Here is a 23,041-nt window from a genome sequence, read left to right on the forward strand (position 1 = left end):
AGACAGGAGCGGCTTCCCATTTTCGGCCAAACCCCAAAATCTCACGGCCGTTGGTCGCCGAACGCGTCGGGATCGAGGCGGCGAAGCTCGGCGGCGATTTTTCCCTCCACCGCCGTTTGCCCTGTTTCCGGCCATTTTCAGGCCACACGCGCTAGCCACCCCTCACCACCTCCTCAAGTCCGGCCTACCCACCAAATTTCACGGCCACCGGACCTCCGACGAGTCGGGATCAGAGCGTTTTTCGGTGAGGGGCCGAAAATCTTCAATCCCCGATTTCTCTGCCGTCCAGCCTCCGTTTGCCTCACCGCCTGTCCCGTTGGAATCCTCTCCCCTCGATCTAAAAAACCACCAAAAATCTCAGCCAACGGCCACCGTACGCGCCGCCGCCGGCAACGGTTGCCGGTGACCGCGGCGGCTCGCCGGAAGTTACTGTTCCGGCGAGTACCCAGTTGCACCGCCGGTCCCTATCCACTGATTCCGACCTCCTGAATCCAAATCCAGCATCCTTTTCCGCCAATTCGCGAAGGTTTGGGAGAATTGAGGAGTCGAATCCCGAAAGCTTTCCGGCGAGATTCCGGACACCTCGGGTCCGATCTCCGGAAAGTAAGACCAAATCCGTGATCCTCATCACTCAAGCTTCGATTCGGTATATAACTCGTAACTTTTAGTTGTTGTTTGTGTTCACTCCCCGGGTACCCATTTGGGGGTTATCCGATTAAAATATTAATATATTTGGTTAGTGTACTGTGGATGTTTTAGGTGCGCGTACGAGAAGTGGAGTTGATCCTGCCGAGGATCTTAGCTGATATACGCGCTTAAGGTGAGTGACCCACCTTTAAAAATATTTTGGGCAATTAATTATGTTTAATTGGTATTTGAATTATGCTCATGTGGTACAATTTAATTATTATTTTATTGTGGTTTAATTTTAATTATTATGCACGAGCAAGGTATTTTCAGTAATAAATTGTATGTGGTTTTAAAATTAACTTGGGCATAATTGATTTAAATATTTTATGAAAATATTCGTTTAAATTGGTGGTTTAATTTTATAATTATGCCCACAGTATTTTATTTGTTGAACCTCGTATTACGAAAAAAATTATGGTTTTATTTGTTATCGATGTTTTCGTACCGGTTTGTTAAATAAAAATATATGGGATGGTAAGTGTGAAAATTTAATATATTTCCCACGGTAATTTTGGAAAGAATGGTACGGTTGATTAAATAATTATTTTAGACGCATTCATACAGTATTGGTGTTCAGGTATATGTATATGTGGTTTAGCGCAAGTATTATGTCTCCCGTGAGTTGCCATTGGAACGTGGGCAGGCAAGTTTGTTATTGGCCACAGCCGCCCCCCTCCTTGGCCGAGATGACGGTTTCAGCAGCGGTACTGTCGGGACGCCGAAGTGCCGTTTGCAAGTTTCTCTCTTTAATCTCCCCTCCAGTCGGTGCTCAGGACGCTGGGTATCGGAGGGCATCACCGGTATATGGTGTGGTGCGTCAAGTGTAAATTTTCAGATAAAGTTCCAAACCCCAAAAGTGTTCAAAGTTATTTATTATGATTTATTACATTTTAATTATATATTGGGGTATTTATTTATTTATTGTTTATCAAATGGTTTGATCCCTTGGTTTTCGGGAAGTTCGAATATCGGGTTTTGTGAAATTGTTTTAAAAATGAAACATTTCTAATGGAGTGATTAGTAAGAGTTTTGAGGGAAAACTATTATTTCCAACTGTTATTATTATTTATTTATTAATTGTTGGTATTAATTCAATTCCCTTATGGTTATATTATTATTATTATTATTATTAAAAGTGTTCAGTAGCTAGGGTCACTCATTGAGATGATTAGCATCTCACGTTTTTAAGTTCCGTTCCCTTAGGTGCAAGGGGTGGTAGATGTTCTTCCGGGGCGAACCAATTCTCCACCGCTATCATGTTTCGAGAAGTACTTTTGTACTCATTCATTTCAGTTGTATTATTTCTGCCATCTTTGTTGTATTTTCTGTTGATTAGCACTTCATGAAGCTCTGTATACTATTTGGACACTTATGTTTATTTATGCACTGGATGGCTGTTGTTGTTGTAAAGTGCTGTAAATTTGTGGAAACAATTTGTAGTTTTGCGGGAGGAATAAGAGGATGAATTTAGAAGTGTGTTCTCGGTGCAGGTAATTTTTGGTAAGTCCTACCCTTAGGGGAGGTGCTGCCGGATTTTCCATTAGAAGGTTCGGTGGTATTTCCCTAGGATCAGGGCTTGTCTAAGGTTCCGGGGAAGGAATTATAAGCGGGTCCTAACATAATTATAGGACTATATTTAATTAAACTACTAACCTCTTATATGCAACCATGGAATAATTATGGAATTTTTTAACATGCAAAACAAATAACAAAAAAACAGGAGCAAGTGCCTAATGGACGTACTCCTCTCTAATCTTTCTGTTTTAGGTTTTCACCAAACAGGCACTTGTAGATACTTCAAGCTCTAATTTTCACTATTGTATGTATCATACTAATTTACTGGTAACTTATTCCTTAATTTATATATATATATATAATAATTAAAAAAATCATAATAGTAATAATAATATAATAATATAATATATAACGAATATAATAATATAATAAATAAAAAAAGGGAATAAACCCATTGGGTTTTTAGAAAGAACATATCTTTTATTCTAATAGGTCAACCGAAGTATTATAGAAAATATGTACCCAATGATTCTACTAAATGTCAATAAACAAACCAGTCCATTACGAAAAAATAAATACTATAAGTGAGTTACATAATTATTGCTAATTCACACAAAAAAAATCTAATAATGAATTGAAAAGATTTTCTCATCCAATCTCTTATTTATTATTATTATTATTATTATTATTATTATTTTGTTCTGTATTTTTGTACAAAATTATTATGGGATGAGTGATTAACCTTGGATTCATTCTTTCCCAGAAAGGAAAAAAAAAGTGAGTGATTTGGAAAAGGCAAACAAGAATAACACAACCTCTTTTATTGGTAATAATAATAATACAACCTGATATGAACTACCAGAGAGAATGGAATAAAAAAGAAAAAGAAGCAGAAATATCACTGAGAGAAAGAAAGATACCTTATGATATTCAAGTATAAGCTGAGCAAATGTGTAACAAAGACAAGACGTGGAAAAACCAAGTATAAAAAAATAATATTAAAAAAATAAAAAAGGGGAAAAACCGGAAGGATGGGAGGAGACGACCCAAATTCAATTTTATAGGGGGGGGTGAGAACACAAAATTCTCACTTCTAAAAGCTGAACCAAGTGGGAGTGAGGACAAAATTTTCACTTTTTGGCCTAAATAACAATTTTTATTTTTTCCTTATAAGAAAAATGTACGAAAATTTATATTTTAATTTAGAGATAATATCATTTATTTTCCTTAAAGTTTGATTTTTATATAATTTAATCTCTCATGCTTCAAAAGGAAAATTATCATTTTCCTCTACTATTACTTCATTCATATCATTTCTGCTAATGTCATTCACACATAATGTTAGTTATAATTTTTTTTAAAACATTAGTGATTAAATTGTAATTAGTATAAATTTTAAAGGGTTTATATGAAATTATTCTTTGATTTAGTATAAAATTCAATTATAAAACCATTGCAAGGTATAATTTGATATAAGTTACTCTTCCGGAATAATTAAAATGACTTCAAATTTTTACTATTTGTCCAACCTAAAGGAACACCAACAATGTGGCTCATTGCTTGGCTAAGTTTGCCACTAGTTGCTTGATGCCTTTTGCTGCTGGAAGAATGGCCTGCATGGCTCTAGTTGTAATCCAAAAGAATATTACATCCTCTACTTTCAAGGAAGGATTTCTTATTTTGATAAGATAATTAACGATATTTTTTTAAAGATATGAAGAATATATCATCTAAGCTAATTTTACTTGACATAATAATAATAATAATAATAACATTATGTAATTTTGCATTTACAAATAGAAATGTTAGATATATATATATATATATATAAAAGGAAATTTTACTGTGCAGACGGTCCGTTATGGTGCAGACCTCAGTATTGACGATGGTTTTTTAAAAAACCAATGTTAATACTCGTGTCTATGTGATAGTATTGATGATAATTTCTTCAAAAACTATCGTTAATACTGAAATCTAGATGATAAAAACATCCGAACATCCGCACCATAGACGGATTCATAAAAGAAAAGCCCTACCTCTATCTTAACGTTGTGGATAAAACTGATGTATGACCAACACAATACCCACTTTATTAAACAGGTTTCTTTTTTTTTCCCCTTTTTTTTTTATTTTTTTGATGAATTATTAAACAGGTCAGATATACAAGATAAAATACATTGTAAACTTTATAATTACTGTGGATATGTACATATGAAAAAAAATGCTATTATAGTTTGAACTCAAACAATTTTAGATGTTCACATAAATCATGTAAATCTATATTACATCTTTACAATGAATGTATATGTTTTACTCTCTTGATAGCTTGCTCAAGTCTCTTTACCGGTTCTTCATACAATATAGCAGGGTTGTCAAACTGAGATGCCAAGCTTGGCTCTCCAAGAAAAGCACGGAACGAATCTGCTATTGAGTATGAAAGAGAATCAAGGTTGTAGCCTCCTTCCAAGAAAAACACACAGCGACCACCACATAGATCTTTGGCAAGTTGTTGAATGTTAGATGCAAGCATGTAGTATGTGCCCGTTGTAAATTGCAAACTCGCTAGTGGATCCAATACATGAGCGTCATACCTGAAATATGAAGTTAAAAGATATGAAACATGGTGAATAGATAAACTAGCATTGCAGAACAAAACCGTAGTTTAATAATTCGGTCTCATGAAAATTTTTGTTCATGATTTTATATTGACTTGGTATGGTTTGATTTGATTTCGTTTCCTAAACAAGATAGGTTGTTATTTTTTATTTATTTAATCATAAATATGTTTTTGTGTAAAACACAAGAAAGATGGACATGACTTGATTATTGAATATTACAAAACATTTCCCCTTCGTTTCTCTCTTTTTATCCCGCTATTGTCTACATCCTTCTCTCTTTTTATGCTCCTGTTGTCTACATTCTCTTCCCCTTCTTTTTTTCACCCTCTTTTCTTTCTCTTCCCCCTCATTGTCTCTCATTTTCCTATACTGGTCCTGCACCAGTTAGTAATAACAACATAATATAAGCTTCATTGTTTGGTTACCAAGTACACTTGGAAAACAATGCAAATCCTATGTTAGGATTATATTATAAAAGTACCATTTATCACCAATTATGAAAACAGAACTCTATGATGTGACAGCTTAGGTGATTGTACGGCCGAAAGTCTGTTATGCTTAATCAATACAATATAGCATTGTAGCCATTACCACCACATCATAGGCTCAAAAGGTATGAATAAAAACATTTTTTTTAGAAGCCACGGCAAAATAAGATGGTTAAAATATTCATGGGACAATGATTATACATGTCTAATCAATTGCTTATCAGAGCTTGCATAGACTTGCAAATAAATTGCATTTTCGAGTCCATTTAGTCTTTAATCATATGTTAAACTTTCTAGGATGTAAACTCACCCAGCAGAGACAAGAATAATATCCGGCTTAAACCTTTGAGCACATGGGACAATAACTTCATCAAACACGGTTCTCATGGCAATATCACCAGAGCCTCCTGGTAGAGGAAGATTAAGAGTTGTTCCTTCCCCATCTCCTTGACCTACCTCGTCAAACTTACCAGTACCTGGGTAGCTTCCATCCTGAATTAAAAGTGATCAAATTACAAATAGGGTGTTATTTTCCACAATCTTATGAGGTATAAATATCAGGTCAAGATTATCATATTCCATAATCCTTTTCAAATAAGGATAATAATAACAATAGAAAATAAAAATAAAAATAAAGATAAAAATAAAAAGAATCACACAGAGAAGAAACGATAATGCATATGTTAATTTGGACTGAAAGTACAAAAACATGATGGTTATTTAGCATTTAAATTGATCCAAAGCAATCTCAGTGCAGGAGATTTAAAGATGAAGCTACGTTATAATGAGTAAAGGGGATTTTGATGTAAGATGGTGAATTATTTTTTCCATACTAGACTCATTGAATGCAGTGTGTGCATGTTAGATTCTCCCGTTTTCTTTTCTTTTCTTTTTCTGTTTTCTTTTTCATTTTCCTGACAGATATGGAAAACAAAACTAGTGGAGGAAAACAATGTATTGCATCAAATAAACATAAAATTAAAAGGAAAAACAAAGGTAGAGGTCTAAGAAGAAGAAGATAATAAGTGAAGCACAAATACAAAATTGATTTTGACACCATAAAGTTTGACTATACTGTACAGTACCTCGACAATCTGAGACTTGCAATCACATCAATTCTTCTACTACTGTACCTAGAAATCGTACTGTTATGTGCCTTTTGCTAAAATTTATTCTCTATAGCCGACATGTTTTAAACAGAGAGAACAATGTAAACCAAGAAAATGATGTAATAGCTAAGCAAAAGGGGTTCTTTACAGAATAAACAAGTACAAGTACAAGGAAAACAAAGTCTTGACAGATCATAATGTTTGTTTATATAGGAACATTGAAGAAATAGAGTTCTATAGAGTGATAGAAAATCTGATTAGCATGTTTTTGACCTCGAACAGAATATTTTTTTCCGTAAGAACCTCAAATAGAATCGATACTGAGGTTTGACAGGAAACTGTTTCGGAAACAAAAAATTGTCATCATCAATTGGAATACTATTAATGTCTACATAAACATAAGAAAATACATATTCACATTTGTGCATGCACACAATACAATATTATCTAAGAAGAATTTTTACAGCACCGTTTTCCTTCCATCTGTTGTTATTCAATCGTGTTCATGTATTGGCATCACAAACTGTAACATGTTTGTAAAGACATATTATATATATATATATATATACATATATAAGAAAAAGAGCATATTTTCAGAGGATGGCAGAACTTGTTAAAAACATGGATACAAGGTTATTTTTCCTAAAATGTGCCTTCATATGTTATGGCAAATAATATGCATAGAATTTCATATGAATGCTTAATGTACCACTGTAATAATGCATTTACAGGATTGTTATCATGACAGAAGTTGTAGTTAAAGCCATATTTAATCAAATTCATAACATGTTTAGGCAAATAAATACAGGATTTGGATTACCATTTCAGATTTAAAGTACTGAATTCAACAAGTCAACTACAATGACAAAGAACGAATGGATCGCAAAAGGAATGGGCCAAAAAAAAAAAAAAAAAAAAAAAAGAGTATTCAAAAATGATGGCTTAGAGTTATCTCGTGAAAATATCATTAATAGCCACTACCAACTGACGAATTTTAAAATTTGTAAGAAAAAGTACTAGGCTATTATGCACAGTAACAAAAATTGTGACTTGGATTGCTGGAAATGCTATATACTTACGGCCTAAACCAAGCAATTACTTACTTGGTGAGTTGAAAGAAAAAATATATCAGGATCCTCATAGAAAGCATCATTTGTCCCATTCCCATGGTGAACGTCAAAATCAATGATAAAAACACGTTTCAAGCCATGTACTCGTTGTGCATAACGGGCTGCAATGGCCACATTTCCAAAAACACAAAACCCCATAGGCCCCTTAGGAATAGCATGATGCCCAGGTGGTCTTATCAAAGCAAAACCAATAGGTTGATCCTGGCTTTTCTTTGATGCTGCAACCTGAACCACAGAACAGTATATTTTAGAAGATGGCTATATCAAACAAGAACTAAATCATCTGATCCTTTTACATTATCATAATCAGCAATGCGACGTCAGTGAAAATTCAAAACCCAAATTGTCAATAAAATAGTTGAAGTTTTAGCACACATAAATCATTTTAAATAAATAAATAAATAATAAAAAAAAAAAAACACTATGATAAGAGACTTATTGAGACAGCACCACTGAATCAACCAAGGAAATTCCTGCTCCGGCTGCAATCAGTGACTCCTGAAATGTCTGCAACATTAACATCAATATCAGAAAGAGAAAACAAAAGATATGTTTTCTTTCACATTTAAGTACTGGTTAAAAAGATATGTTTTCTTTCACATTTAAGTACTGGTTAAAAAGATAATGTTTTCTTTCACATTTAAGTACTGGTTAAATCCACATTTATGGTTCTTGAATTCCCAAACCAGACAGTAGATTGAAAAATTCTTGGATATGTTAATTTCAGTCTAACAAACAGACTAACTTCTTAATCAAATAATTATCAAGCAATTAGTAAAATGTCTTTTCTAGAAGAAACTTATGTATTATCACAAGCAAACAAACGTAAGAGAACTGCATACAAGCTTAACCAAGAAAAGCAAAAACATTTAAAGCAACAAACTTACACTTGCAGTAGCATATGTTGGACCAGTGCCTTCAATGTAAATAATGTCCTGCTGCGACGCCTCATCCATAGCCTACAGAAATGGTTGAAAAAGAGTTGACAGAAACAATATTTATATTGGATAAAATAAATTTGGTAGCATATGTAACTAGAACTTCAAGCTTAGTCCACCAATTCTACAACATAAGAAATAGAGAGAGAAATCCAGTAAAATATGATCAAAGTTTCAAATCCTAAAGAAGTTACTAAGTACAACAGCACCAACAAAGTAACTGACTAACAAGGATATGGATACTCTGTAAAAGCACATTCCCTATGATAATGGAGTTAGAAGCTCTGTAATATTGTTGTATTTTGCAGAAATATGAATATTCAAGAGAGAGAGAGAGAGAGAGAGAGAGAGAGAGAAAGAGAGGTTAGAGGAGAGAATTGTGTGAGCTCAGCTCTTTTTTCAATCCAAAATAACAGTATATATCAAAATGCTTACATCATTAAAGTGATCATTATATTTCTGTTACAATAAAGATTCTCTCACTCACACTTTCATGCACGCACACTCTTTTACAATTTACAATGACACCTGGCATGTAAGCCAAAGTGAAAATACACCTATGCAGCTCACTTATCCACATCAGACCTTGTCTCCACGTCAGCACAGGGGTTATACTTCAACACCCTAGAGTTAAGCATGCTAGATTTTTGAAAAACTTGTCACTTTGGCAGTCTGTGACATCATCCTTTCCATCCTAACTCCCAATATTTTGGCAAATGAGAATGGAAACTACTTTCACTGATTTGAGGGGGATATTGAAGTCCTGGTTGATTTGGAAATATTCTAATTTGGTGCTTGTTAAGTTACTTCTATACCTAAAAGCTTGAGTTGTTTGAAAGTGGGCTCTATTTTATGTTTAGGAAATTCTATTTTTGGAAATATGTGTAATCTTTGTATGATAAAATTAGTTGCTGATTTGTAGCTAGCTAGAAATCAGGAGTTAGTTTCTTTTTTTCTCTCTAACTTATTGTAACCTAATTGTACATAAGAGAGGCTTTTTACCTTGGAAATATTCTAATTTGGTGCTTGTTAAGTTACTTCTATTCCTAAAAGCTTGAGTTGTTTGAAAGTGGGCTCTATTTTATGTTTAGGAAATTCTATTTTTGGAAATATGTGTAATCTTTGTATGATAACATTAGTTGCTAATTTGTAGCTAGCTAGAAATCAGGACCTAGTTTCCTTTTTTCTCTCTAACTTATTGTAACCTAATTGTATATAAGAGAGGCTTATTACCTCTTATGTGTATATATGAAACTGATGGCTAGGTATTATATGAGCCTACCGGTTTCCACAATATCAAGCTTAGCACCAACTGGTTTCAACACTCTCTCTCATGTAGGCTATCTAACTGCAGTGCAGAATTGGGCCTTATACATGCAGTATAATAATTGACAAAAACAGGGTCTACTGTAATTGGAATAGAAAACCTGTTAAATAATCAGGTTCTATTAAATCATCATGATATCCATAAGCTTAAACAGTTAGGAGATGGGCGGCTTACTATATTTATCAAGCTTAGACAGTGGGTAGCTTTAACAAAGCTGATTTGGGAAATATTATTATTAGGAACTTCTAAGTAGTTTTCTTCTTTTGCATGGTTTCTACACCATGTTGAGATGCAAGCCACAGCAAGAGGTGCTGAGGCTATAGGCCTCAAGGCACTATAGATAATTAGGTTTGTACGCATTTACTATATCCCAAAGGAATGAGGTTGGTGGGTATCAAAGAACATATTTTAGAAAAACAGAATATATAATACAACAAAAGAATTAAAGGAAAAGGCCTGATACAATGACAAAATGCTGTTGAGGCTACCTTCTCAAGGCCAGACACATAAGTTCTTGAATGAATACTTGCAATGTCATCTACTGAAGCAGGCTTGAAGTTCTGAAGTTCGATAATCTCTGAACCACGGAACTGAATTACCAGAAAAACATAATTCAAGAAATAATAATAATAAGAAAAAGTAGTTATATTGATGAATTAAAAAAATAAAAACTAAACCATGACTTGGCACTATACAATCAAAGTTTCATATAAGAGCACTGAAAATTTTAATAACCATCCACTTACTAATTTGTTGAGAGAATCAGAATGTGAACTTGCAAGCCTATTTTATATTGAGAAACAAATAGATATTATTAGCTCTAATGATCTGTATAAAGTGTTGATGGACTTGATGTTTACGCATGTAATAAGAAGAAAAAAAATATATTAAAATTCAATAACTAACTGAAAATGTTGCCACAGTTGGAAAGTGACATTTCATTATCATATATTTTTATTAAGCCTTTAATTTTCCAACTTAAAGATATACAACATGCAAGTTACGCTGTTGTCCCCAGACTTCTGCCTATCTCAATAATCTCATATAAGATATGTTTAATTCACAGGAACATATCCCTTTATTTCTAGCTTCTAAATCAGACTACTATTTTTAGATCTCAGCTGAAAACATTATGAAAAGTAAATAAGAAACTCCACATTGACATGATAATGTGCCTTCTCAAGCTTTCACATAAGCTTCTATGTAATTTTTTTCGTTTTGGTTCATTCTGTTATTTTGTAAATTGTCATGTATGTTAATCTTGTCTGTAGATTTTTCCTTTGTCATAGCATAAAAAGTGACTTCCCTTGTCAATCTCAGCATTCAACTAGCACTAAATAGATTTTTATAGTGTTCATACAAGAAAACGATTTGGGTTTCCCTTTTCATTCTAATCTGAAATATCCAACCACATATAGTGAGAAAATGAGAGTTGAAAGTAAGAGAGAGAAACATACAAAGTTACATTTCAATTTGTTTGAGAATGTATTAACCAAAAACGTGATTGGATAAGTTATGATCTATAAAGAAACAATATTCTTTTTTAATTTACAGCATTCCACAAGCTTAAGATGTCATGAAGCAAGCCCATGTACATAGAGTTAACACAACTGATAGATAACATTCCCCCTCACATTTAAGTATGTCCAATAGAAGGGCTTATACAGCCCACCAGAACAAATTCCTGGAATAGATTATCTAAAGTTACCACAAGCCCAAAACCTTAAGTTGTAGGAGGTGGACCAATGTATATCTATCAAGTTAACACAAATACAGACTTAACACTCTCCCTCATGTATACTTTCCATCCAAAGACAGGATAGAAAATGTCTTACATGTGGATGACAAGAAGTTATCAAAAAGGGGGGATTGGCAGAAATTAAAATTGTTAGGAAGTGAACTAAGTATATGTACCAAGTTAAGGAGAGACGCACAATTGACAGAGTTGTTCTCTAAAAAGTTAAAGAGACACACAATTAACAGAGTTGTTCTCTAAAATTGAGACCACAACTCGACAAAGGTAACATCTGTAGACATGATATAGGAAGCATGAAAAATAATACACCAGCCACAAAGAATGGTACCAATTATCACGGGTAAAATTTTCACTCAAATTTTTGCCCCTGTGTGGCCTAAGGCACCACACCTTAGTCAACCAATCTCACCCACACTTGCATGCAACCAAGGTTTAGTATGCAAATCGCGCACACACAATATAATTAGGCAATCACAATGCAAAGCAACACAAGGCACACCAAGATTATGGGGTTTCCCCCAACCTTTTTCTTTTCTGGTGTCTCTTGCCTTGTTAGAGCATATAGCCTACAAAACTTGCAGTTAACAACCCTAACTGCATGGCTATGCTGGACCAATTGGACTAAGCCATCTGACCATGCAGTTGACCTCCCACAACCACCGATACATGTTGTCACAAGCCACCGAAGCCACCTGTTGGAACAAGATCTCCAACATCCTTAGATGCACGCCACCAAGGCAGAAGGCAACGAAAACCGCTGAAAACGGCTGAAAACCGCCTCACAAAAACTACTCAGACAACACCAGGTGTCAAGCACACAAGGCGCCCAATAACCGCAACCCACAAGCACGCCATTGCATGTTTCATGCCAAGCTTCAAGCCCCCGCACATGCCCACACATATTAGGTTAGATGCTAGTTTGTTGCCGTTCGAGGATTTAATAGCTGAGTACTTGAGGCTCCACCCGACGAGGACGTCATCTAAAGGAGGTTTGTTAGGCCCTTAAGCCTAGGATGGGCCAAGCATGGTGGCCATGTGTCATGCTTGGGCCCCTGGTGTGAGTGGCCGTGTGCCACTGTATAGCTAGGCTGGTGGCACACAGTGCCGTGGCGCATGGCAAAACGAACACTCAGTGGGAGGCATCCCGAGCAATGTCAACCAAATGAATTTTGGGCAAGTAGATTAGCTTGATATGGGATAAAATAAGTGTGGGGTTGAATTTGGTTGCAAGACGAGTCTTTGGAAGGAGATTTTGGCCATTATGACTTCTCACGCATTTACATGTTTGGTCCTAACAGGCTGAGAATGGATAAATAAGCTCTTTAGGAGGGGTACCCCGACGGTGCATGATGGGCATGGCATGGGCGGGTTCCCAGCATGCCTTGGGCATGGTATAGGTGTGGCCCAACGTGCCTATGTATGTAGAATATGCTGTTTGGGCACGGCTATCGATGTGTGGACTTGTATGTCATGATGTGGTGCTGTGTGTGGGCAAAGCTGATGCATGTAGCATGGACAGCCGTGCATGTGTGCAAGTGTGGGGGTAAGTGACTGTGGCTTGATGTGCAGTATGTATGCATGATTGTACAGGTATATGTGGCCATGGGTATGCATGTGTGAGTAGGGCATGCACACGAGTATAAACGTTAACATGATGGGATAGCAGCTGGTGAGTTGTGCTGTGTTGCATAGCACATGCAGCAGCAGTGTGCAGCAACATGTGCATATGGGCAGCAGCATGTGGCAGCAGGTGGGGTGTGTGTGCAGGTAGCAGCATGCAACAGCGAGCTCGATGTGCATAGTGTCACGGTCCTACATTTTATGCAGCGGAATAGACCGTGCGGCGCCAAGACTCTCCAGTCATGGCCAGCCTTTTCACTATCCGAGTTCATATATCGACCCATCTGATACCAATTGTGTGCTCATGAGGTTCCCATAGTCGTCATGGCTCATGTCGCTCAGCAAGCTAGCCCGATGGCCTTGCGCCCACTCGGTAGCTTGTTACTCAATCTTGTGCCAAGATCTAGCCAGCAACCCATCTCTTCACTCGGGCCTTGGTCCATGCACATCTCGAATAGCATCCGACCCTAGAGCATGCACACCAGCATCATGCCAACATGCCCTCAGGGTAGCAACACAAGGTTGGAAGCCCACATATGAATGTCACCCGATGGCACGGTGTCGTCCCGTCCATGCCTATTTAGCTTCCGACCCTCTTCAGCGAGGCAGAACCCGAGCCCCCGCTCATTGGCACATTTGCCACAACCTTGTAACAAAGGCCTACGTGTGTTCTTGGCATAGCCGATAGAAAACGGCATAGCGAATGCTACACTTAGCCTCTGACACAGGAGTGACGCGCAATACCAGCTCGTAGCGCCTACCGGTACTGTCCTCGGGACTCCCTGTCCCTCGGAGACATATGCCCACCTTCGTGGCACTATATGTCCGCCCCATGGCTTGCCGTCGCCCATGGGAGGCTCGCTTAGCCCAAGCTAGAAGCCGGAGCCGGGGGCCGTGGAGAGCCAACACGGACCACCCCCCCTAAAGAGCTTATTGAGCCATTTCCATTCTGGCAGCCATAGATATCACTTTGTGCGAGGAATCATAATGGGGTTTTCTCTAGCAAACCTTCACATCTTGGCTTGCCATTCGATATGCACCATCCTAGTGACATTCTTAAGAACTTCCCACGGCCCGGGATCGAAGATCCCGACCTTCAAATATTTACGAAAATGCCACTAGGCCATTCCAAAGGTGCGGACCGTCACATCCTCCCCCACTTCATTACGTCGATGCCCTCATCGACGTGCCCGCTGGCTATCCTCAAGACTCCTGCACTCCGCGCAACACCTTTCATCCACATAAGCTCTTCAGGCTCAAACTCAAGATCCTGCATACTTCGTCCCTCTACCTCTGTAGAATCACCCCCGTGACGACCTTCGCGCGCCCACTCTTGGACTTGGCCAAGGACCTACTGCATGCATTCACCCAAACTCAAGCTTTCCTCAAAACGTGCACCTCCTTGTGCATAAATTAGTGCTTCGCCCCGCACTTTCAGCTCGATATGCAGATGGTGTCCCCCTCGGACGAATTCTGCCTTTTGCATATCTCGCTGGCACCCAAGCCAGACTCGTGTCCCCCTTGGACAAATGTTCTCTTCACTTGTTGGCACCCAAGCCAACGCTTATTGTCCCTCTTGGACGAATAGCTTCCCGAGCTCCAAAGTAAGGCACTCTCGTGCCTTCAAGGTCCTCCCGTGGACCGAACTCTACCAAGTAATCCGATGGTGACATTGACCCTCTCATCGAGCACACCGTCTCCTCTCAGGTGGTGCCCCTACGTCAACTATCCCAACGGTACCCAAACTCGAGAGTTCTTCATGTGGTAGTTCTCCTCTCTCTTGAACTCCACTTCATGCTTTTTCGGCACTCTGTTGCCGTGACGAGCTAAGTTTCCCTTCTTAGCTCTTGTTCCCGCGCTCAAATTTCCATCTCCACGATGGTGAGGTGCTAGCAATTCTCAAGCTAGCTTTGCCTTCTCCAAAGGCAAATTTATGCACAACATCCCTTGAGTGTGCATCTCAAATTTCCATCTCCACGATGGTGATGTGCTAGCAATTCTCAAGCTAGCTTTGCCTTCTCCAAAGGCAAATTTATGCACAACATCCCTCGAGTGTGCATCTCAAATTTCCATCTCCACGATGGTGATGTGCTAGCAATTCTCAAGCTAGCTTTGCCTTCTCCAAAGGCAAATTTATGCACAACATCCCTCGAGTGTGCATTTATCCTTGTGGCTTCCAAAGCCAACCCTTGCGCAAGTGGCATCCTCTTCCCGACGAGTTACCACATCTTGAATGGAGGTCCTCTCTTCTGCGACCCCCTTATTTCGGCTGTTGACACCTAGTGTCACCTTGAACTAAGTCCCTTCCTTAGTTCTTTGCCTCAATCTTGCTCACTTTTGTATCTCGGCTCCTCCTCTGAGCCAGTTTTGCCCTCTGGCAAATTTACAGTGCTCCACGCATCCACTCGTCTTGACTTCTCATTCGCTTCGACAAGGTTGTCTTTTCTCTTGGACAAACGTGGCCTCTGCCACCCAGCCGCACTGGCTTGCTCTTTCTTCCCCACTCTTTGTGGCTGTCAAGACTCTTCGTCAAAATGGATCTATTTTTGGTATTTTCTGTAATTCTTAAGACCAATACCCCAAAAGAAACACATGGCTAACAAGCCCTCAATTATTCAAGAGAACTGCACTACTTACGGCTTGTGCTCTCATTTAACGACGCATGAATTCCTTTCTGAGCACCAGTCACTTATTCCAAATGCTTGTCCCATTCATGAACTTCGCATTTGCCTCGCTGCTCGAGCATCCAGTTAAAGGTATTTGTATCGCACACTGGTACTCGTTTGGTGAACATCCCCACATCATATTCAAGTTGGGCATGCTGCCACAACTAACCACGCTCCATGCAAGAACGCCCCCTTCACAGTAGCATCGGGGTTCTACGGATCCAAGCATCACCAACCAATACCATCCGTTCCTCGGTTCGCCTATTGCAGGACAAACCGGGCTCTGATACCACTTGTCACGGTCCTACATTTTATGCAGCGGAATAGACCGTGCGGCGCCAAGACTCTCCAGTCATGGCCAGCCTTTTCACTATCCGAGTTCATATATCGACCCATCTGATACCAATTGTGTGCTCATGAGGTTCCCATAGTCGTCATGGCTCATGTCGCTCAGCAAGCTAGCCCGATGGCCTTGCGCCCACTCGGTAGCTTGTTACTCAATCTTGTGCCAAGATCTAGCCAGCAACCCATCTCTTCACTCGGGCCTTGGTCCATGCACATCTCGAATAGCATCCGACCCTAGAGCATGCACACCAGCATCATGCCAACATGCCCTCAGGGTAGCAACACAAGGTTGGAAGCCCACATATGAATGTCACCCGATGGCACGGTGTCGTCCCGTCCATGCCTATTTAGCTTCCGACCCTCTTCAGCGAGGCAGAACCCGAGCCCCCGCTCATTGGCACATTTGCCACAACCTTGTAACAAAGGCCTACGTGTGTTCTTGGCATAGCCGATAGAAAACGGCATAGCGAATGCTACACTTAGCCTCTGACACAGGAGTGACGCGCAATACCAGCTCGTAGCCCCTACCGGTACTGTCCTCGGGACTCCCTGTCCCTCGGAGACATATGCCCACCTTCGTGGCACTATATGTCCGCCCCATGGCTTGCCGTCGCCCATGGGAGGCTCGCTTAGCCCAAGCTAGAAGCCGGAGCCGGGGGCCGTGGAGAGCCAACACGGACCACCCCCCCTAAAGAGCTTATTGAGCCATTTCCATTCTGGCAGCCATAGATATCACTTTGTGCGAGGAATCATAATGGGGTTTTCTCTAGCAAACCTTCACATCTTGGCTTGCCATTCGATATGCACCATCCTAGTGACATTCTTAAGAACTTCCCACGGCCCGGGATCGAAGATCCCGACCTTCAAATATTTACGAAAATGCCACTAGGCCATTCCAAAGGTGCGGACCGTCACAATAGGCATGCATGTGGGCGCAAAGCTTGGTGGAAGCGTGCACAGTAGCAAGCCTGATGTGTGGGCATGCACGGGAGCCCGAAGCCTGGTGCAAAACATGTGGCGCGCTTTTGGGTTGCGGTTATTATCTGATCATGCTGCATGCAGGTGGCATCTTGGATGCCTTGGGTGCCTGACACCTGGTGTTGTCTGAGCAGTCTTTGTGGGGCAGTTTTCAAAGTTTTCATATATAAAATGCACAAAAGGCCTAGTGCAAGTTTTCTTCAAAAATATATGACAAATAAATCCTACTGATGATTGTTAACAGTTTGTCTTAGCTTTGAAAGTATCCATTAAATACCTATCATACCTCATACGTTTGGCAAGAGAAACAAAAAGAGACATTGTTTAATTTAATGCAAAAATAAGAGCAACCCTCACTACAGCTATAGACATAAGCATCACCTACATCAGTTCACCAGGACAAGTTTTTTTCCTTTATCCAATTAGAAGAAATAAAGATGAACAATTAAACCAACATGCACAAGTAAACTTCTAAGACTTAAAAGGTAAAATCTATAAACAAAAGAACAATCAAAGTGTCCAAAAAGACCAGAATTAGATAAACATAATTTCCTGAACTATAAAATCCTCCAATCCTTAAATGGTTCATCAATGCTTCTTTTTACTATTTTTATTATTTTTATTTGTTAAATTATTATTATTTTTTTTTATATATATATAATTAGATGTACATGGCTCTCAAATACTAGTTATCCTAACTAAATGATGCTAACTTGAAATAACCTTACAAAAATTCAACTTGTGGGTTCTAGAATAATGTTTTTTATTTTTAATTAGATGTACATGGCTCTCAAATACTAGTTATCCTAACTAAATGATGCTAACTTGAAATAACCTTAAGAAAATTCAACTTGTAGATTCTAGAATAATCACTCTTGTGTGAATAATAAATGAACAAAGTCATCCAAATAGACGGTACCAGTATTAAATGATGACTCATATCTTATGGAACATCACTTACCTCCGGGGTTAGCTCCATCTTCTGAAGAGCATTTAAAATCGAAGGAACTCTAAGATGAGATTCCGGATGGGATTCCTGTTAAAAGCACTAACACAAACTGCAATCAAGTATTTAACATAAATCAAACACAAGTAATGCAGTGAATGAAAATCACATTATAGAATGAGAAAAAGAAAATATATAGATCTTTAAATAAAGGCAGATGAAGAGAATGTTTCACTGATTTAACATGAACAAAGAATATCTAGGCAACATTATGATACTGATCATGATGATGAGAACATATGAAATAGAAAATCAGCAGTACAGAAAATCAGCAGTTAAACAACATGAACTTTGCCCAAGAACATTTAATAAATGAACATGGAGCATTCAAATTAGATAGCATCCATGTATATTACTTATCAAATTATAAAAACAAAGAAAAGGTCAAAATGTGAAAAGCAGTCTCTTTTCATGAAGCCATATGCATATCATTTGCAGTATATGTGAAAGTTTTTTCACAAGATACTTTTATATCATTCAACTTTCATTTCAACATTTCTTTCACCTTGTATTCAAAATTTTCTTTTTTTATTTTTTTATTTTGTTCTTCTTTTATTCTTACTGAATGGTAGAGAACATCAATATTGAAGGTTTCATCCATATTCCAAAATATTGCTGATAAGAGATGAAGGTCCTGTGATTACTCCAGTAATTTTCATGCAACTCTTTTCTTGACTACTTAATTTACAATCCTTCCTAACCTGAGCTCGAGCCTTATAGTATCATCTAGAAGATTAAGTGCCCTTTAAGGTTCAAGTTTATTCATTGTTATTGACTCTTGGAAAGATTAATACCTGTGGTTTGTGGCAAAGAAGAAGACCACTTATATTTTATCCCCTTATATTGCATTATGTGTCAAAACGCTAGTGAATCAGTAGATAAATTTATGTTGGATGATCCTGTAAACCAAGACAAAATCAAGCTCGACATACCAAGGCATAATCAATCAGTAGATCAATTTATGCAAGTAATGTGACATCATACAACACCTAAATTGAATAGAGAATTTATCTTCCCATACCATTTTAACCGCCAAAACCCCCTGAAAATCTAGTATTTAATAATCTTATAGCTGTTATGTTATAAAGTCATTAAGATGGAGAAAACATGAGGAACTGTAGTCTGGATTTTCCTTTCAAATCAAACTTGATTAATTTGGGAAGTTAGTCAGGCTGCTCACAAAGAAAACGATATCAAGAAAACTGAAACTAAAAGAAAAACATAATGGAGATTTCTTTTTTTAATGGAAAGTATGGCTCAGTTATATATAATGAACCAGAAAGGCAGCAACAGAACTAAACCATGCAATAAGCTCAACCAAGTTTAGTTCGATTGAACTCCATCACATTTCTACCATGCATATCACTGACAATAGTACACTTTCTGGCCAAAAAAAAAAAAAAAGAACTGGCGTATTGGTTCAAGTTGCAAACAAGGAAACTTTTTTCACAGATGCTATACTTGATATTAAGACAAAAATATCGTATCTGTGAAAAAAAACCTTAGACGGGAAAGAAGATTAAAAAATGTAAGAGAAGAAACACTAATGAATCAACATTATAAACCTGTATAAAATGAAAAATTATGCCAGTATACCTGGTTATGTCCCATTGCAGGAGCCACAGCATAAATAACACGTGCTCCAATTAGTTTGTCATTTGCAGGTACATAAAGGTCCTGCCCTGTACCATTTGAACAAGAAATAGAAGCATCCCTTTTCTTTGAGAAACATCCCCTTCCTTTTCTTGAACCCTTCTGGAAATTTTTGTTGCTCAGAAAATTTGCATCCAAGTTACCTCTAGTATAATTCCTCCATTGGCATAAATGCTTCCGGACGCAAAACAATGCATTCCCTGAAACAATTTTTATTGTTCTTTTGAGGCAAATGCTTCCACATTAATATAAAGATGTCATAATTCATCACGTAACAGCACTTGCTACCCAATCTAGGCCAAAATAAAGGAAAATAAGGTGTGGATGCTTTTGCATTCCATCCCAAGGCAAGTAAACGAATGCTAATTGACTGAAACTAAGCTTGTTATAAAGCTTATTTCCAAGCCATCCCAATTGAAGTTCAAACTCAAGTTCCAAATAAAGTACTGTAAACAACAAGGATTTTGGCACTGTCAATCTTCATTAAGTTAGCTAATACAACAACATACTGAACCACTTGATGGGACATAAAAAATAAGAAGAAAGACTTTGATAACCACTCTTTGCAAGCCTTTATACAGAACATAAGCTTTTGTAATCTTCTATAATTCTTTATTCAGACTCATAAAAATTGATTAAATCTACAAAAGTAAAACAAAACCAAAAACAGAAGAAAACATAGACAAATAAAAAAAAATAAAAAATAAAAAAGAAGAAGAAGAAGGATAGAAGATAAAGATAAATTGATAAAAGTCACCACTTCAAACTTGGAGAAAAATGCCCATCTATGGATAATCAAGAATTGGCCACCCATACCACTATAACCTCATTAAACCCATGAAAGAGTTCAGAGAAGTGCTCCTTGGCTTTAAAAAAAAAAAAAAAAAAAAAAAAAAAAAGATGACAAAGCCCTCAAATTCAGAGAATGGATTCCGCATAAGTTTATGGTTATTAACCAAGATAAGTAATCAAGTAATGGATCATGCTTCAGTGAGTTTATGGCATTCATTATCATAGAAAGTGATAGAGAGAATAGGCCTAAGAATAGTGTACCAGCAACAGATGAAGGAGAAAGCGCTAAGAGGTCCATCTAGACTGGAGAGGAAGGTCTGTTAACTTGCCACCTAGTATCTACGAGGAATTATCTTTTTCAATTTTTATTTTTTTTTTTATTTTTTTTTATTTTTATTTTTTTTGGTTCCTTCTTCTTCTTCTTTTTTATTGGATTTTCGGTTGGATTTAGATTCACTAAGCTTACTCACCGTCAAGGGTATAATAGTAATTACGTTTTAATTTAGTTCACTGGTTGTTTTCTGTCCTATCTTATAAACCTCAACAAGAATTGCAAAAAAGAAATTCCGTCATTTTAACAATGGGGCTTAACTACCAAGTTCCTACATTCTTCGCAACCAAATAATAATAATAATAATAATAATAATAAATTATCAAGTTTACTAATTTTTTGGGCATCGACTGAGCTCTGGGAGATATAGAAATGGGTACTACTTGGCAACATTTCATTTTCAACTGTTTGAGAAATAAAATGAATTGCATAATTCTTTGAAAAGAAATTAAACATATTAAGAAATTCATATTGAATAAATTGATTTGTTGACAAGTAAATTGTCAATTTAAAAATGACAATTATATTTTACAAAATAACATTATATAATCATATAATCGAACATATCTATGGCTGACATAATAAATTTGTTTTGCCCTAAAATCTTTTTCATAGCAATATTGCCACCTTATTAAACTCTACAAAAATTTTATGGTAAAACCATTTTTTTTTTTTTATGAATTAAAAAAAAAAGGCCTAAAAACCCTATCGTAAGACTTTTTTTATTTTTGGTGAATAAGAAAATGGACTTCCCTATAAAATTTATCAACCTAGAAATGAATCTCCTAGTGAGACAAAGGATGGTGAGATTCATTGAATCAGGAGTTACTTGAGTCATCGAACATACAACTTCAACTGTAAGGTGATGAAACGATGAGTTCCTTCCATTTGCTCCAACCTCTAAGAGTGCCAGATGTGAGATAATTTCAAAAGCTTATCTCCTGATTTAATTTTTTTTTTTTAAACATTTATCTTGTTTTATACAACTGTCTAAACTTTATTTGTTTTTCGTTTTTCGTTTTTCTATCTCTTAAAATCTTTAAAGATATTTAGTGCCTCTTCCTTGTATTAGATGATGTAGACAAGTTAGATTAACAAGAAGCCTTAGACGGAGAGGCTTATCAATGGTTTGGAAGTGGGGAGTAATTGTAACAACTAGAGACAAACATTTTCTTGCCTCAAAAAGAGTGGATGAACATTTTTGAGTCTGAAAGATTAAACTAAGGAAGCTACTCAGCTCTCTCTCCCTCTCCTTCTTCTTCTTCTTCTTCTTCCTTTTTTTTTTTTTTTTTTCAAAAATAAAAATAAAAATGAAGCTACTTAGCTGTTCAGCTTATCCGTCTTCGTAAAATATCATCATGTGAAGAGTTATGAATGTTTTCTGACAATTGTTGTAGGATAAGCTAATGGCATTGGCAATCCATTAATTCTCAAAGATATAGGTAATTTTTTGTTTGTTAAATGGATAAATATTCTTTGGATAATATAAAACATATTCCCGATACACAAATTTTTGAAACCCTTCGTGTTCGTTATGATTCCTTGATCAAGAATCAAAAGCCATCTTGTTACATATCGCATGCTTTTTCAATGGGAAGAAAGTAGACCGGGTTGTAGAACTACTAAATTGTTTTGACTTTTACTCAAGAATTGGCATGAAAATCCTCATTGATAAATATTTTGTAACCATTACAGACAACATTTTGAGAATGCATAATTTGACACAAAAAAGGGATGTGAAATTGTTCATGAAGAATGCATATCCGAACCGGATGGAAGTAGCAGTTTGCGGCATTCATGGGGACATTAATGACACAATGATGAGAAATTTGTTAGAATAGAAACTTATCAATGAGAAATTTGATATACAATGTCCATAATTTTTACCAGTAATTTTGTTTATATAATTATTTATACATTTTTTATTATGTGTTTCATTTCTTTTGGATTTTAGGGAACAAAAGCAATTGAAGCCATAGTCTTGAACCACCCTGAAGCAGCGAGCTGGAATTAAAGAGCTTTTGCGAAAATGCAGTCTTAGATTGAGCAGTATTCACAGCAATATTCACCTTCCCCATG

General features: G+C 37.1%; 1 protein-coding gene across 2 annotated transcripts; it reads right to left on the reverse strand.

The window, feature by feature from the left end:
• Positions 1–4,366: 4,366 nt before the first annotated feature.
• LOC107425617 (histone deacetylase 14, chloroplastic) lies at positions 4,367–21,044 on the reverse strand. 2 transcript variants are annotated; one of them, XM_016035629.4, is made up of 9 exons: positions 20,893–21,044; positions 19,783–20,039; positions 18,142–18,216; positions 10,304–10,405; positions 8,438–8,509; positions 8,001–8,057; positions 7,524–7,775; positions 5,622–5,803; positions 4,367–4,796 (listed from the first exon to the last, which is right to left on the reverse strand). In XM_016035629.4, exons 1-9 carry the CDS (start codon positions 20,927–20,929, stop codon positions 4,496–4,498), a joined length of 1,335 nt encoding a protein of 444 aa, XP_015891115.2. In that variant the 5' UTR covers positions 20,930–21,044; the 3' UTR covers positions 4,367–4,495. The 2 variants fall into 2 exon arrangements, with proteins under 2 accessions (XP_015891115.2, XP_048335126.1); XM_048479169.2 differs by lacking the exon at positions 18,142–18,216.
• Between the last annotated feature and the right edge of the window lie 1,997 nt (positions 21,045–23,041).

The sequence above is a fragment of the Ziziphus jujuba genome, chromosome 7 (genome assembly GCF_031755915.1).
Source record: "Ziziphus jujuba cultivar Dongzao chromosome 7, ASM3175591v1".
In the NCBI taxonomy this organism is placed as follows: Eukaryota; Viridiplantae; Streptophyta; class Magnoliopsida; order Rosales; family Rhamnaceae; genus Ziziphus; species Ziziphus jujuba.